The sequence below is a fragment of the Porites lutea genome, chromosome 7 (assembly GCF_958299795.1).
Source record: "Porites lutea chromosome 7, jaPorLute2.1, whole genome shotgun sequence".
Lineage (NCBI taxonomy): Eukaryota > Metazoa > Cnidaria > Anthozoa > Scleractinia > Poritidae > Porites > Porites lutea.
Window position 1 is genome coordinate 24342499 of NC_133207.1, and position 18356 is coordinate 24360854.

General features: G+C 37.8%; 3 protein-coding genes across 3 annotated transcripts; all 3 read left to right on the top strand.

Moving 5' to 3' along the window:
• Window positions 1-318: 318 nt before the first annotated feature.
• LOC140944658 (QRFP-like peptide receptor) lies at window positions 319-921 on the top strand. The gene has a single exon (XM_073393777.1). The coding sequence runs from the start codon at window positions 319-321 to the stop codon at window positions 919-921; it is 603 nt and encodes a 200-aa protein (XP_073249878.1).
• Window positions 922-8135: 7214 nt separating this feature from the next.
• LOC140944659 (galanin receptor type 1-like) lies at window positions 8136-9228 on the top strand. Its single transcript, XM_073393778.1, has one exon. The coding sequence runs from the start codon at window positions 8136-8138 to the stop codon at window positions 9117-9119; it is 984 nt and encodes a 327-aa protein (XP_073249879.1). The 3' UTR covers window positions 9120-9228.
• Window positions 9229-15123: 5895 nt separating this feature from the next.
• On the top strand, window positions 15124-16530 carry LOC140943299 (allatostatin-A receptor-like). The gene has a single exon (XM_073392381.1). It carries the CDS (start codon window positions 15137-15139, stop codon window positions 16121-16123), a length of 987 nt encoding a protein of 328 aa, XP_073248482.1. The 5' UTR covers window positions 15124-15136; the 3' UTR covers window positions 16124-16530.
• The last annotated feature ends 1826 nt before the right edge of the window (window positions 16531-18356 follow it).

Consider the following 18356-nt stretch of genomic DNA (forward strand, 5'->3'; position numbering starts at 1 on the left):
AGGCTTAGGAAGGGGCATGGAATTTTTAATAAAAGTTCTTGAGCGGACAGGGTTTGCAATATTGAGTAGTTGTCACGAGAAGCTACTTAACCGAGTGTCGTGTACAGCATTGTGCAGAGGTCACCAAACATGAACTCTACAACAGGGAATGGATCGATCGAGTCTTCGAGCTGTTTCAGTTTAACAGCGTCAAAGATCGGACAGATCATTTCTTTGAGTCTGACCCTTGCTGTTTCGTTGGTCGGAAACTCTCTCATTGTAATAATCGTATGCAAAACGCCAACCTTAAGAAAGTCGATAAATTATTTCATCGCAAACATGGCCATGTCTGATCTTCTGCTTCCAATATTCTGGCTACATTGGCGCCTGTCAGAGCTGCACTATGACAACTCGTGGTCGATCGGTGGTCACTTTCGCCAGGCCTTGTGCAAGATTGTCCCTTTCTTTAGTTATGTTTCCATTGCCGTTTCGGTTCAGAATCTGATTCTGATAGCAGTGGATCGGTTCGGAGCCGTGGTGTTTCCACTGCGTTCCCCACTCATCAGATCCAAGTTACGTTCTTTTTTCATTCTTGCCACGTGGATAGTTGCAGTGGCTTTCAGTTCATCGTACTTGTTCGTCTTCGACCTCTTTAAATACCAAGGGGAAATCGGATGTGTTGAGAGATGGAAAAAAGCATTTGGAGAGTCGTCCTCCTTTACTGACTTTGTAGTAGCTTTTTTTATAGTGTTTATATACCTCCCTGTGCTGCTGTTAGCCATTCTTTACTCCATCATTCTTATCAAGCTCAAGACACAAGTACACCCCGGTGAACAGTTCGCGAACACTCAGCAACAGCAGAACAAAAGAAACAGAAACGTGGTTCAACTGCATTTCTATCGTAACAGTGTTTGTGCTTTGCTGGTTACCTTATACTACTAACTTTTTTATCATTCAAGCCGGTTCCATACATTTGTCCTGTGGTTTTCGGCTATATGACTTCCTCGTACTGTGCTATCAACCCGCTTATCTGCTTTATTTTTAGTAGTAATTACCGACAAGGTCTTAAAAGACTCATAAATAGTTCTACTGTCGTACAGACCTAAATTGTAAAAATATGCTTGTGACTGAATATGCTAAGAGTTCGAGGTTCGTGGAACACTCCCAATAAATACACTGTAAGGAGGTTAGTAAATTGTGTTCATTCTACGTGTGTCCTCGGACTTTCGAAATTGACGATATGTGTAACCCAAGCGTAATTTAAGCGTTTGTATGGCAAATATAGAACCAAGAATAAGCAGATATACTGTACTTATCTGGTGTTGATTTAAGTCAGTGGCTCTAGTAAGTTTCGGAGCAATATGAGCGGTGGTGCCGGCATCTGCGAACCTCACATGTAGTGTCGCAAAACCGGCAAGAAGAGCAGAAAATCTGCGCCATCTAGTAGTTGACAAACCTCCTTCGAAAGCAGCTCCAAATTTCAAGCGAAAAACCTAGTGCATACAACTTCCTAGGTTGAATTTCAGACATTACTTCGAGGTCGGTTACTCTCTCAGTAACTGAGGGAGTAAGCGATCCACTCGAAGTAATGTCCGAAATTCAGGCTAACAAACACCTTCCTTGCAAAAATCACAAAGCAAATAGCCTTGAGATCAGAAATTATGTTTTGAATGCATTCGAAAAAAAAACATTCTTCTATTCTCAAAAAAACTTTTTTTTTATTGTTTTTGTTTTGTTTTGTTTTGTTTTTTTTCTTTTTTTGCCCTAATTTCTTGAAAATTTCAATTTTTTTGTCAATTCACTACGCTGCCAAAGGCGAGTTTCTTTATAGTAGGAAAAGGAGCTGGTGAAAGATCGCTGAGCAGTAGTCGTGAGAATGTACTATTTCAAACATACGTATGTTAAGCTTGCGAAGAATTAAAGAAAAAGAAAAGCTTGTTAGTGTTCAAACGATAGCTCGTCCAGAAAATGAGAAAATGATATACTGTTTACACACACGCGAATCTGGTTTCTTCCTGCAGCTTCTCAGATTTATTGTCGAAAAGATTACAAGGCAAGGGGAAAAGAAACACAAAGAAATCAAAGTCTCTGCTCAAGAAAATTAAGCCATGGGTGTTTTTCAATTTCCCTCAAAAAAAGTCGAGGGGTTGTCTATATTTTAAGGATTAAGGCCTAGAGCAACAAAACTTGAGTAAAATAATGACTCTCAAAATTTAATACCATTCTGAGTAAAAGAATATTTAAATTAGGTCGCGTGACCTTTAACGGCCATTTTTCGCGAAAAAAATTAAATTAGAAATGGCACCATTTTATAATAGCTGTCAATCAGAGAAATTGCAACAAAATGTGTCCCCAGATGAACGACTAAACATCTGTGCCCGGGCTTTGTTGAATGATTTATTAATCAGAGTGTAAATAAACGGAATTTTGTACTAGTATCCAGTCCCCTTATCGAACGATTTTCTCATTTCCTTCCTTTCTAAAAGAGTAACTGAGAAGGCCCGGACACAGAAATGATGTGCCCGATTATTGAAACTTCCAGAAAGTAATTAAAAATGGTGCCATATTACCAAGTAGATTTTTATGCTAAAAATAGCCTTAATAGGTTACGTGACAACTAGTGACTCCAATCATCATTTAAATTTATTAAACTTATACCCAGGAAATCTGTCCTTAAGTTATTTTGTGCTATATTAAAAGCTTAAGAAGTCAGACCACCTCCCGCCCCCCCCCCCCCCCAGCCTCTTCCTGTTTTTGAGGAATTAGATAAAAGACCCATGCCTTAATTTTCTTGAGTGTGAGACACCTCAATGATGCAATGAAGAACACTGGGATATATATGAGTTGTTCGATCTGTGAAGATTGTAGCAGTGCAGTGAGACGAATAAAATAAAAAGAATATGGAAAACAAGCGATGGAAAGCAAACAATGAGAAGAGTTTGATTCGGACATCGTCAGTGATGGACAATAATAATAACAATAACGAATATTTATACAGGATAAGCTATCAGTTCTATTAAAAAGAAGTGTTATCAAAAGGGCCCTGTAACTAAATAATAGATAACTAAAAATAAAAAATAAAATCGAAAGTGGAAAATAAAATAAAATACACTAAGAAATCTAAGATTCAGTTATCAAAATCTGTAAACATTATTGTCTTATAAGATTGGAAAGACTTGTGAATTCTGGAATACTACTAAATCTAGTCTTACCCTCAACAGAGAGCACACTAAAACATGAGACTAACTTTCGACCAGTTAAATAAAAACTTCTTTCATACAAATAAGCAGGGTTTGATATTGAGCTGTACAAAAGTAAGCAAACATGAACTCCGCAGCAGTGAATTGATCGATCAAGTCTTCGAGCCTGATTCTTGCGACATCGAATCTAAAATAATAATAATAATAATAATAATAATAATAATACTTATATAGCGCCGATATCAATATTGCTATTTTCATCAGCGCTCAAAAATAAAAATATTTAAAAAAAATACTAAGACTGCATAAAGTATACATGCAAAAAGTGCATGAATCTACTAAAAAGAGTAAAACAATTATGTCAACACTAAAACTATAACTAAGGTATCTAAAAGATAGTAATGCTGCGGCACATTCTGTTGATACTGGCATTAGTTAGGCAGTGGGACCTAAAAGAATCGAAAATGGCATTGAATGTTGGAAAGTACTAGAATAATTACTATCAGTCTATAGAAAGAACTCGTGGGAACGTTATTTAGAAAATGATCAAGTGGTTATCAACTCTGGTTTTCCCACAGTAAATGGTAGGAAATGATAGGAATTCAGATTGTTTATCCATATATTTAATATACGGTGCACTATCTTTTCTCTGGAAACACGATACTTTTCTTACTGTTTATTGCACTTTATTAAGTAACAGTTATTTAGCTATATATTTATGGAAAACAACAACTCAAAAAACGGGAAAAAAAAGAAAGAAGGAAAAAAAGAGTTCAGTAGGACTCGAACGCGGCACCATCGCCTCGACGCGACTACACCTAACCACTACACCACAGACACTGTTTACGTAATCTTCCGCCGGCAAGATGATCGCCAGCCGCATTAATCGAGCTATTAACAGTAAAAAATCAATGTAAACGCATATTCCATGGCAATGAATGAATGAAGAACATAATTATGCTTTTCAAAACGCCGATACACGTCCTCGTCTGCAGCGTAGGACACAAAACATATGTTTTGTTTTCTCGATTTCCGCCGCTATTTTGAAGCGAATGGTCAATATCACATCCATTTTCGGCTCATACAGGTTCTTAAGAATAGCATGGCATGACATTCTCTCACTTTCACATCACCTTCTAGCAAGCTGGAATTTGTATATCCCCCGTGTTGCGGAGTCGAAGAGCAAATGCTCATCTTCTCGTCAGGTTTAACACCTGGACGAGTCAAAGGCTCTTGAATTGAAATCCAATCCCCAAGTTAACCATCGTACTCATCTGAAAGACTCCTGCGTGTCTTAAATTCGGTAAGACCTCTAACCGTGCTGTAGAAAATTTGCTACAAAGAAAACTCTGAGTCTGGGCAGCGAACGATGCGAACTTCCCCGTGTTTTTATTTGAGTTGTTTGTGGCGCAATGCACTCAAGTTGAATGCAATGCACTCTGGTTGAATGCAATGCATTGTGGTAAAAAGTGTTGTTAAATGCAATGCATTGTGGTAAAAAGTGATGAATTCGAGAATTCGTCGCCCCTTATATATTTCCCTTAAATCCTGATTATGTTGCTGCTCGCTCTCTACGGTCGCTCCGCAGCAAAAATCACCTAGACTACTTAAATTGTAAAAAACTTCATAAAACCTACTAAAATCGAGATTAAAAAGCACTTAAAATCACAAAAAACCTTTCTGAAATAAAAATGTCTTGAGTGTCTTTCTAAAAGATGCTACTGAGGGGCTACTCCTAATTGAATAGGGCAATGAATTCCATAGTTGAGGAGCAGCAGCAGCGAAAGATCGATCTCCTAACGTTGTTAAAGTCTTGAATTTCACATTCTTTAGTAGCAGTCCATCACAATCGGAGCGTACCTTGTATTTACATGCTTCTTTAAGACTAATAAGTTCCTGGAGATAAAAAGGCGCTAAGCCATTGATAGCCTTATACGTTAACACTAATATCTTAAAGTCAATTCGGAATTTAACCGGCAGCCAGTGCAGATTATACAGCAACGGTCTTACATGGCAATATTTAGATTCCAGGAAAATTAACCTAGCGGCAGCATTTTGGACCCTCTGTAGCTTATTAAGCTGGTAAGCTGGCAGGCCATAGAGCAAGTTGTTACAGTAGTCTACCCGACTTGAGACAAATGCTTGAATGAGCGTCTCAGTAGACCGCCTAGAAAGATATTTCCTAATTCTTCTTATATTATACAAGTAATAAAAAGCATTGGAACAAGTGTTATTTACATGAGAATTCATTGAAAGAGTCGGGTCTAACCATGTCCCTAAGTTCTTAACTACCCCTTTTGGTCTAATTACACAGTCTGCAATTAAAATATGATCAATATTAACCTTGGCTAGTTGTTGCTTGCTACCAATCATTAGGAATTCTGTTTTAACGTCATTGAGAAGTAGTTTATCATTGCTGTATAGCAGTGACAGCCTCAAATTGCCCGGTGCTTATGTTTGGACTGAAAGACACATACAACTGCGTTTCGTCAGCGTAGCAGTGAACCGTGGGAAGGTGCACCTTGATAACATCAAACAATTTGCTTGGATAAATCGTGAAAAGCAATGGCCCGAGGCAAGAGCCCTGCGGTACTCCGAAGTCCTAATTCAAACTCTGAGATAAATTTCCTTGAACCATAACACGCTGAGATCTTCCATTAAGATAGGAACGGAACCATTCAAGTGCCGTTCCAGATATACCAACTTTTGAGTGAAGCCGACTGAGTAAAACATTGTGATCCACAATATCAAATGCCGCACTAAGATCTAACAAAACCATGCTGTTTGCTCATGCTCAACAAGATGTCATTTTTCACTCTCAGCAACGCTGTTTCTGTGCTATAATTCTTCCTATAAGATGACTGATTGGTAAGGTAAAGATTGTTCATGCAAATGTGACTATGAGTTTGGTTATAGACGGCTGACTCTGTCAGCTTCGAAACAAATGGTAAGTTACTAACGGGACGAAAATTCTTGAAGAGAATGTCGAGGCCAGGTTTTTTAAGTAACAGTAAGACTAAAGCCTCCTTCCTGGCGACAGGAAATTGACCAGACGTTATAATAATAAAATCGAAAGTGGAAAATAAAATAAAATACACTAACAAATCTAAGATTCAAAAATCAAAATCTGTAAAAATTATTGACTTATAAGATTGAAAAGACTTGAGAATTCTGGAATACTACTAAATCTAGTCTTACCCTCAACAGAGAGCACAGAGGTCTAAATTAAGCAGCCTGAGTTTAACTGATGTACTTTTAAGGAAAACGTAAATTTAAAATGTGCCTTATAATTAACGAGGGGCTGCTAATCTCATAATTACACAAGGAACAACTGAAAGCGAAACAAGTCTTCAAATTGTTTCCAAAATCATTTCTTGAAAATGGATAAAGTTAAAATAATAAAAAAACGTTTTTCTTTTAATTATACTTCTCAGCGTCGACTACCTTTAAATTCAGAAAGATCAAAATCGCAAGGACGGGAAAAACAGGCGCTTATGTTACTTATGTTCAGACTATACCGCCATAACTTTTACGCCACCTTGAAAATCACACCGGATAGGGGTCCTCTTCACACCAACAAAAACGGTTATGGGTGCGCGATTTCCGTGTAGCAAAGCGAAGCTGCGCTGCTCCAATCTCTAAGGCGGAGACACAAGTATCGAATTTGTGCCGGTTTACACAATCCTTGCTAGCTTTTCGTGGCGCCACGAAAAGCTATCGGAATCTTGTGAACATTACCTTAACATTTATTGAAAAAACTCGCTAGTCACTTGTGCCATTATAAAAGACTGTTGAACAGGCCGAACCTAGAAATTTTTTCTAAGTAATTAAATGCAAACGGCTCTCAAAATGGATAAAAAATGTATGCATATAACACAGTCTAAATTAACCAGCTTTAATTGGATTCATTGCAACTGCTAATTTCATAAGTACTCAAGGAACAACTAGAGAACGAGTGTAAGTCTTCAATAGACGTCTCTGCTACACTTTTTAACGTTAGTTTATATTAATCTCTAATAAATTCCCCCTCTCTTGTAGACGTCTCCCATGACAATTGCTTCAACATACCAGAAAAAGTGAAATAGTGAAAAATCAATAAGTTTATTCTGTTTCTTGCTTTATTGATAAGAGTTTGAGTATTCCATCATTTCTAATGATGTCAGATTCAAAGTAACGATTCTGATATCAAAGTTGAGCTTTACAAAAACAAATGAATATGGATCTCCAAACGTCCAAGACGTATCAATTGAAGCGCTGGATATTCTGATGTTTATTAACTGTGTTGTGTGATATATTTACCGAAATCGGCAAACATTAGTTTTGTATAAGTTTGTTACAGTTATTAAACTAATGGCCTCCATTAAACGCCTCCCATGTATTAAACGCCCCCACTTGGGCTCCTTAATATTAAAAAGACACCCTATAGGCGTCTATTAGATCGTTTTCGGTAAATCTAAAGGGATGTTTTCGCTTGTTTAATCTTGGCTTCCCGTGTTTAGTGCTTAGTTGATGAGCGTATAACCGAATATTTCATTGTCACACCTGTTTGAAATTTGTTTTGAGCGTAGCGGTTCAGTCAATTTCTTTTTAGTTCTTTTATTGACTCAATAAAATAACTCAAAAAAAAATATTGACTGAAACGCTACTGCTCAAATTAAATTTCAAACAGATGTGACAATGTAATCTCTGGTTATACGCTTATCAACCATGCGCTACACACCGGGAGCCAAATATTTTCTTGGCAACGACAGCCCCACCCGTCAATTAGGTCGTTTGTAATTTAGCGTAGCTACAGACTTTCATTCTTTATTGACAACTGCTGTCTCAAGGCTTAGGAAGGGGCATGGAATTTTTAATAAAAGTTCTTAAGCGGACAGGGTTTGCAATATTGAGTAGTTGTCATGAGAAGCTTATTAACCCAATGTCGTGCACGGCATTGTACAGAAGTCACCAAACATGAACTCGACAACAGGGAATGGATCGATCGAGTCTTCGAGCTGCTTCAGTTTAACAGCGTCAAAGATCGGACAGATCATTTCTTTGAGTCTGACCCTTGCCGTTTCGTTGGTCGGAAACTCTCTCATTGTAATAATCGTATGCAAAACGCCAACCTTAAGAAAGTCGATAAATTATTTCATCGCAAACATGGCCATGTCTGATCTTCTGTTTCCAATATTCTGGCTACCTTGGCGCCTGTCAGAGTTGCACTATAATGACAACTCGTGGTCGATCGGTGGTCACTTTCGCCAGGCCTTGTGCAAGACTGTCCCTTTCTTTAGTTATGTTTCCATTACCGTTTCGGTTCAGAATCTGATTCTGATAGCAGTCGATCGATTTGGAGCCGTGGTGTTTCCACTCCGTTCCCCACTCATCAGGTCCAAGCTATGTCTTTTCTTCATTCTTGCCACGTGGATAGTTGCAGTGGCTTTCAGTTCATCGTACTTGTTCGTCTTCGACCTCTTTAAATACCAAGGGGAAACCGCCGGGTGTATTGAGAGATGGAAAAAAGCATTTGGAGAGTCGTCGTCCTTTACTGACTTTATAGTAGCTTTCTTTATAGTGTTTATATACCTCCCTGTGCTGTTGTTAGCCATTCTTTACTCCATCATCCTTATCAAGCTCAAGACACAAGTACACCCCGGTAAACAGTCCGCGAACACTCAGCAACAGCAGAACAAAAGAAACAGAAAGGTCCTTCAGCTGTCCATTACTATCGTAACAGTGTTTGTGCTTTGCTGGTTACCTTATACAACTAACTATTTTATCATTCAAGCCGGTTCCATACATTTTTCCTGTGGTTTTTGGCTATACTTTGATGTCACCGTATGTATGGCTTCCTCGTACTGTGCTATTAACCCGCTTATCTGCTTTATTTTTAGTAGTAATTACCGACAAGGTCTTAAAAGACTCATAAATAGTTCTACTGTCGTAGAGACGTAAATTGTAAAAATTTGCTTGTGACTGAATATGTTAAGAGTTCGAGGTTCGTGGAACACTCCCAATAAAATCTATCCTGTTAGTATACTGTAAGGAGGTTAGTAAATTGTCTTCATTTTACGTTTGTCCTAACTTTCAAAATTGACGATATGTGTAACCCAGGCGTAATTTAAGCGTTTGTATGGCGAATATAGAACCAAGAATAAACAGATATACTTTAATTATCTGGTGTTGATTTCAGTCAGTCGCTCTAGTAAGTTTCAGAGCATTATGAGCGGTGGTGCCGGCATCATCTGCGAACCGCACATGTAGTGTCGCAAAACCGGGAAGGAGAGCAGAAAATTTGCGCCATCTATAATTCACTACGCTGCCAAAGGCGAGTTTCTTTATAGTAAGAAAAGGAGCTGGTGAAAGATCGCTGAGCAATAGTCGTGGAAATGTACTATTTCAAACATACGTATGTTAAGCTTGCGAAGAATGAAAGAAAAGAAAAGCTAAGGCCCGGTTCAAACCTCGAACTTAAAATGTGCCGAACCCTAATAATTAGGTTCCGCACATGTAAAGTTCGACGTATGAATCAATTAGGAACGGCACTTTTGTATTTGGGTCAACTCTGCCGATCTATTCGACTGAGCTTGTCGAATAGAACGGCAAAAGATCGACTTCGATTCATACGTCAGGGGCACCCAACGAGAATATAGTTTACAACCACTTAACATAGCATTGTTATACTTATTTTATTATTTAAACGGTAGATATAGGCATATTTTTATCCCCTAAAAATTTTTCATCTGTTCGGATTTCCTAGCTGAAAGTCTAGTGATCCGAAAATTATAGGGATCGAAACTTACCTTTTCGAAAATTTCAGCCAGAAAAAAGGCTCCCGAAAATTCTAGGTGACGTTTTAACGGTAAAAATCCGTTAAAAATGGGCAATTATAGTAGTTTTTAGATGTTCGAAAATCCTAGGAGAGGCAGGCAAGCAAGAAATTTTACAACAAATGTTCCGACAATTCTAGATGTCAAATCGTCTTCCGAAGAGATATTTTCCGAAGATTGTCGTTGGGTGCCCCTGATACGTCGAACTTCACGTGTACATGTGCCGAACCTAATGCATAAATTCTGTTAAACGTATTTTTCAATATAACCGAGCTTCTGGTTGGTTTTTTAGTGAGTTTTCGCGCCTTCGCGGGCAGAACTCACCGAAGCGTAACGACGATTACCAGCATTCACGTTGTAGATTTTTAAACCGAAACTGGACAGCTTAAATGGTGTTCTAAAATGTGTTGCTTTTCTTTATATCCATAAAGAAATGTTAATGTATTGTAAAATTTATGGCGTTACTTTATTTTGTCCAAATATCACGATCACGATCTCCTCAGCTGTCTCCATGCCATAACAGAACACAAATCACACCTCAATGATGCAATGAAAGAGCATTGGGATATATATGAGTTTGTCGATCTGTGAAGATTGTAGCAGTGAGACGAATAAAATGAAAAGAATATGGAAAACAAGCGCTGGAAATCAAACAATGAGATGGGTTGATTCGGACATCGTCAGTGATGCGCAGATAGGACGTTGCATTTTATTTACGTGTTTAATAAATGTAAGTAGCTTATGCCGACTGTTTGTTCATTATTTCTGGTTTATGTGTGGCTAGCACATTTGCATAATAATAGTAATAATAATAATAATAATAATAATAATAACATTAACGAATATTTATACAGAATAAGCTATCAGTTCTTTTAAAAAGAACTGTTATCAAAAGAGTCCTGTAACTAAATAATAGATAACTAAAAATAATAAAATAAAATGGAAAGTGGAAAATAAAGAGAGGATATTATACAGTGGCGCTTAGATATGAATTTTATTTTCAAGTGGCCAAATAATATTTTACGAACGAGCGCAGCGAGTAAGTAAAATTGTTATATTGTTTTTGCCACGAGACAATAAAATTCATATCTTCAAGCCGCCATGTAATTTTCTTTTTATTACATAGACAAAATGACATCGATAAAATAATAGAGGGAAATGACCGAAATAACGTCATCGATAAACTCACGTGTGAGATTATGGAAAATAAACCATTCGGGTCCCGGATGTAGTTTTTATGAAATTTACAAGTGGTATATTTTTCAAAAAAACACTCGTGTCTATAAAATAAATAAAATACACTAGGAAATCTAAGATTCAAAAATCAAAATCTGTAAAAATTATTGAAAAAAGTTGTGAATTCTGGAATACTACTAATAAAATCTAGTCTTACCCTCATCAGAGAGCACACTAGAACATGAGACTAACTTTCGACAAGTTTAATAAAAATCTCTTTCATAATAAGCAGGGTTTGATATTGAGCTGTACAAAAGTAAGCAAACATGAACTCAGCAGCAGTGAATTGATCGATCGAATCTTCGAGCCTGATTCTTGCGACATGGAATCTAAAATAACAGTTTAAATTAACCAGACTGAGTGTAACTGATGTACGTTTAAGGAAAACGTAAATTTAAAATGTGCCTTATAATCAACAAGGGGCTGCTGATCTCATAATTACACGAGGAAGAACTGAAGGCGAAACAAGTCTTCAAATTGTTTCCAAAATCATTTCTTGAAAATGAACAAAGTAAAAATAATAAAAAACTTTTTTCTTTTCATTACACTTCTCAGCGTCGACTACCTTTAATTCAGGGTAGGGATTCTGTTCACACCGACAAAAACGGTTATGGCTGCGCGATTTCTGTAACAGAGCGAAGCTACGCCGCGCCAAATATGGAGCTTACGAAACGAGGACGACGACGGCTACGAGGACTTCATTTAAAAATACAAGTTCGCGTTATTCATATCACAACGAAGCTATTTCATGTCGTTTCGCGTTAAAAATGTGTAGTAACTGGCGAGGAATTAAACTGGTATGAGTGGGTTAGAAGCGTAGAGAGAGAACTGAAAATTCATCGTCATGTGCCAACGTCCTCCCCAGAACCTTGAATTTGGTCATTTCACGTCGTCATTTAGGAGATGACGGGAAAGAAATGTACCACAATGTAAAACGCACGTGCAGAGCGTGCAAAGCCATTGTTTTTGCTCACTAAACCTATTGTTTTGTAGCGTCGTCGTTGCCGTCGGCGTCGTCGTTTCGTAAGCGCGGAGAGTCACATATCGAATTGGTGCCGGTTTACACAACCCTTGGTAGCTTGTGAACATTACCTTAACCTTTATTGAAAAAACTCGCTAGTCACTTGTGCCATTGTAAAAGACTGTCGAACAGGCCGAACCGAGAAATTTTTTCTACCTAATTAAGGGCGAACGGCTCTCAAAATGGATAAAAAATATATGCATATAACACAGTCTAAATCAACCAGGTTTAATTGAGTACATTTTCAATGAAAACGCCGTATGATTGACGCTGCATGGAACTGCTAATTTCATGAATGCACAAGGAACAACTGAAGAAAAGTTGAAAGTCTTTCATAGACGCCTCTTCTACACCTTTAAGTTTGTATTAGGACTAGATAATATGCTGTTTACAAACATGGCTGATGTAATGTCACAGAAATCGGCATATTAGCTTTGTAGATGTTGTAGTTAATTTTTTATCTCAGGTAATTTTTATTTTTCCTTTGTTTTTGGTTATGGTAATGTATGCTAACGAATTTGAAACAAAGGCAAAATAAAAATTACCTGGGATAAAAAATTAACCGCAACATAGACATTGTTAAAGTTATTAAAATAATGGCCTCCCTTAAACGCCTCCCATCTATTAAAGCTATTAAATTTTGACTTCCCGTGTTTAGTATTAGTTTATAAGCGTATAGCCGAAGATTACGTTGACACACCTGCTTGAACTTTTGTTTTGAGCATGTAGCGTTTGAATCAGCTCTGTTTTTAGTTCTTTTATTGATAATAATTTCTTGACAACGGCAGCTTCACACATTAACTTAGCTATATACTTTCTTTCTTTATTCACAACTGCTGTCTCAAGGCTAACAGCATGTGGGATAAAATATTTAATAAAAGCTCTTAGTCGGACAGCGTTTGAGCACTTGCTATAGGAGCTACTCTAACGGATATTTGCGATATCTATTCAAGTCATTGGCTAAATCAGACAATTATTGAACATGTGGCAAGGAAAAACAAATGCGTCCATAATTAGAGCTAGCGTTTTTCGTTTTTTCTTTTTTTCTCTCTTCCTCTTTTTGAGACGTGGCACGGAATTTCAAAGCAAGTATCTTGTAAAGTGACTTACAACAAAAACAATTTATTTTTGATAGTCAGTTATTGGTCACTGTTGAAACAGTCATATAATGGACTACCCGATATACACTTTACAGTTTAAAATGAAAATAATTCTGATATCTATCTCGTGGCAGGAGTTGGTGAACTCAGCGAGGAAAACCATAGATTGTCAACCACTTTTCCAAATTGTCAAGTTACTTTTTTTGCAAAGCCTAATATATGCACGCCTATTTAATATACGCGTGCCTTTTCTTTGTCTAATCCGCTAAATTTATAAGCCTCTTGTTTTCCCTCGTATTATTCGCCTGAAATTCAGTCATTGACAGTGTTTGCTTTTGGCTAAATAATTCTAAATAAATCAACTGAGCAGACTTCAGGAACTTGTAAGTTTTCATTTTCATTTTTCTTGAAGCATGTACGAATATTACTGAAAATATGACGTAAAGAGAAAGCATGTTTCCAAAAACATTTGTTGAAAATGAATAAGGTAAAAATAACAAAAAATGTTTTTGTTTTAATTATACTTCTCAGCGTCATCTACCTTTAATTTAGAAAGATCGAAAATCGCAAGCAAGGGAAAAGTACCGAGGCGCTTATGTTAGCTTATAATGCTCAGACTATACCGCCATAGCTTTTGCGCCACCATGAAAATCACACCGGATAGGGGTTCTGTTCACACCGACAAAAATGGTTATGGCTGCGTGATTTCTGTATTAACAAAGCGAAGCTGCGCTGCGCCAATCTCTAAAGCGAAGAGTCACATATCGAATCGGTGCCGGTTTGCACAATCCTTGGTAGCTTGTGAACATTACCTTAACCTTTATTGAAAAAACTCGCTAGTCACTTGTGCCATTGTAAAAGACTGTCGAACAGGCCGAACCGAGAAATTTTTTCTACCTAATTAAATGCGAACGGCTCTCAAAATGGATAAAAAATATGTGCATATAATACAGTCTAAATCAACCAGCTTTAATTGGATACATTTTCAATGAAAAAGCCCTATGATTGACGCTGGATGGAACTGCTAATTTCATGAATACACAAGGAACATTACTGAAGAAAAATTGAAAGTATTTAATAGACGCCTCTTCTACACTTTTAGCTTTGTATTAGACGCGCCTCTCTAGCAATAGTAAACGTCCCTTAGACGCCTCCCATGACAATTGCTCCAACATATTAGGAAAAAGCGAAATAGAGGAGAGTCATACAGTTTATTCAGTTTCTTGCTTGATTAATGAAAGTTTGCGTATTGTATCTTGTTCAATGCCAAGTTCAAAGTAAGAATTATCAAAGTTTAACTTTACAAATTAAACATTCTACATGGATCTTTAAAAGGCCAAGACGTATCAATTGAAGGACTGGATAATATGCTGTTTACAAACATCGGCATATTAGCTTTGGAGACATTGTTAAAGTTATTAAAATAATAGCCTCCCTTAAACGCCTCCCATCTATTAAAGCTATTAAATTTTGACTTCCCGTGTTTAGTGTTAGTTTATAAACGTATAGCCGAAGATTACGTTGACACACCTGCTTGAACTTTTGTTTTGAGCATGTAGCGTTTGAATCAGCTCTTTTTTTAGTTCTTTTATTGATAATAATTTCTTGACAACGGCAGCTTCACACATTAACTTAGCTACATACTTTCTTTCTTTATTCACAACTGCTGTCTCAAGGCTAACAGCATGTGGGATAAAATATTTAATAAAAGCTCTTAGTCGGACAGCGTTTGAGCAGTTGCTATAGGAGCTACTCTAACGGAGTGTAGTCTACAGGGTTGTACATATGTCACCAAATATGAACTTAACAACAATGAATGAAACGATCGAGTCTTCGAGCTGCGTCGATGCCACAGCGACAAAGATCGGACAGACAATTGCTTTGAGTCTGATCCTTCCTGTTTCGTTGGTCGGAAATTCCCTCATTGTATTGATCGTTTATAAAACGCCAACCCTACGAAAACCGATAAATTATTTCATTGCAAACATGGCCATATCCGATTTGCTGTATCCAATATTCTGGCAACCTTGGTTTCTGTCAAGTTTGCACGCTAAGTCATGGCTTATCGGTGGTCAGCTTGGTCAGGCCTTGTGTAAGTTTGTCTCTTTCTCTGGCAGTGTGTCCACTGTCGTTTCGACTCAGAATCTGATTCTGATAGCGGTGGATCGATTTGGAGCCGTGGTGTTTCCACTCCGTTCCCCACTCATCAGATCCAAGTTAACTCCCTTCTTCATTCTTGCCACCTGGATAGTTGCAATGGCTGTCAATTCACCTGACTTGTTTACCTATGAACTTCTTCAGATAAACTCCGGGGAAATCTATTGTATTGAGAGATGGGAAAAAGCATTTGGAGAGTCGTCGTCGTCTACTGACTTTATAGTAGCGTCCTATATAGTGTTTATATACCTCCCTGTGATGTTGTTAGCCATTCTTTACTCCATCATCTTTATCAAGCTCAAGACACAGGTACACCCAGGTGAACAGTCCGCCAACACTCAGCAACAACGGGACAGAAGAAACAGAAACGTGCTTCAAATGTGCATTGCTATTGTTGTAGTGTTTGTGATTTGCTGGTTACCTTATACAACTGTCTTTTTAATGGGAAGATATAGTGCCAGTTCGACGCATTTTTCTTGTGGTATTTTGGTATTCCAGGAAGTCAGTTATGTCATGGTTCACGCGTACTGTGCTATTCATCCGCTTATCTGTTTTCTTTTTAGTACTCATTACCGACAAGCTCTTCAAAGACTCATAAAATGTTCTAGTGGTTAATAAGTTTCAAAAATTTGCTTGTGATTAATATTTTTAGAGCTCAAGGTTCGTTGAACGCTTGTGATTGAAAACTTTCCTGTTAGTGTATAAGAACGAGTTTAAGTGAAATGCGATCATTGTATTTGTAGAATTGTAAATTGTAATTTGTTTACCCACGGAGCACTAACTTGAGTGCATAAGAACTCGTTGAAACGTGTTGGTTTTTAAGGAGAGAGGAAAACCGGAGTACCCGAAGAAAAACGTCTCGGAGCAAGTGGGAGAACCAACAACAAACTCAACCCACATATGGCGTCGACGCCTGGATTTGAACCTGGGCCACATGGGTGGGAGGCGAGTGCTCTCACCACTGCACCACCCTTGCTCCCCCTCGACTGCAAAAAGTGCCAACACAAGCAGCCCAAGCGTAATTACAAGAGTTTGTATGTTGAATAAAACTTAAATAAATTTACCTGGTGTTGTTTTCTGTGCTTCTAATAAGACGTTTCAGTGGATTTAAGGCCCCGACCAGAAGGCGTCCCGATGAGAGACAGGTAGGAGAGAATGACTATTGCTGAGCGAGCAAACCACCTTCGAAAACAGCGCCCAATTTCATTCGGAAAACCTGATGCATTTCATGCATATACTGCGTACATGTACTGAAATACTGCAGCACCGAATGTTTAACAGGCTACCACATTAATTGTTCTCTCTGTAAAGGGAAACCTATGACTATAGTCCAGTTTTTTAATGTAATCGAATATGGATTCGCCATGATTATACTCTGTTACGCGATCCGCTGAGTTTATCCGCCTCGATCCACAGAACCAGCTGCTCCAGAACTCGGAACCTGATTCCGTTTACAATCAAAATAACTTTAGAACGTTTTTTTTTTTTTAAAGCATGAGCCGGCAAATGGCGTGTGTCTTGCAGCGAATTCGTAAAACAGATTCCCAATTCTAATTCAAAATCTCTGACTTCTACACCCTATTCTTTACTAAACTGTTTAAAACCCTACCCACCACAGGAAAACATACCGGTTGTCATAAATGAGACCACTGTTGGGGTTCAAACCCTGTTATCTCATAATGCTAGTTCCTTGAAATAACTGACTTTCGAACACATGGGGAAAACTGGTCGACACTGGGGAAGCGATAAAATCACCAGGGGCATTTTTCCCAACTACTTTTTTTTTATAATTTTTTTTTGACTCGCCTAGCAGAAACATTTATGTCCATAATTAGGTCAAACACTTGGAGAGTAATCTTCATTACCTTCCTAAGCGAAGAAGGTTTTCTTTGTTAAGCCAGAGGTATAACTAAAACTTAGTCTTCTTGAAAACATACTTTTTCAACCAGTAATTGATCCGTGATAAAAAAATATCAACAACACACGGAAACGACGACAGGGTTTCTCAATATTTTTATATTTGGATATTATCATGATATTTGAGTTAGGAGAATGCCATTAGGAATGATTCAGTAAGGGGTATATATAAGTATGTAAACAGCTACAAAGCCTCGACCGGATCCAGTTCCAAAGCTATCCTCTTTCTTTTACTACAAGTGTGAGGCTTTGAACAGAGTTATCTAATTCACGTAACCAATCAACTTTTTGTTGAATAAACTCTTAAGACAAGAAAATTTTCTGGTATGAATGTGCGGAGAATCAGGCATGACCTTAACCGGGAAGGTACCAGGTACGATTCATGTTTTTGTCAAGATCAGATTAATCAAGGTCCACAAAGTAAGTTGTCGACATGAATAACTTTCCAATTACTCCATCATCCTTATGAAGCTCAAGACACAGTGACACCCAGGTGAACAATCGGCGAACACTCAACAACAGCGGAAAAGAAGAAACAGAAACGTGTTACAATTGTCCATCGCTATCATTTTTAATTAGTGTTTGTGATTTGCTTTCTTCCTTTTGATACTAACAATTTAATCATTGAGTATCGGGCCGGTTGTTCGAATTTATCTTGTGGTTTTCAGCTGTACGTTGATGTCGCCTACTGTATGGCTGCTGCGTACTGTGATATCAACCCGATTATCTGCCTCATTTTTAGTAGCAATTACCGACAAGCTCTTAAAAGACTCATAAACTGCTCTGCTGTTGTACTCAAGTGAGATCCTTTCAAGAATTCGCTTTTATTTATTTTGAAAGCATTTTTAGAGGTTGGTGGAACGCTCGCAAGTGAAATCTATCCTGCATCAAGTGCATTTATCTGTAATTTGATGTGACTTCAAAAAGTTAA

Excerpts from the sequence above, each read along its gene's own strand:
- LOC140944658 (XM_073393777.1), top strand. The coding sequence starts at position 319 with ATGGCCATGTCTGATCTTCTGCTTCCAATATTCTGGCTACATTGGCGC.
- LOC140944659 (XM_073393778.1), top strand. The coding sequence starts at position 8,136 with ATGAACTCGACAACAGGGAATGGATCGATCGAGTCTTCGAGCTGCTTC.
- LOC140943299 (XM_073392381.1), top strand. The coding sequence starts at position 15,137 with ATGTCACCAAATATGAACTTAACAACAATGAATGAAACGATCGAGTCT.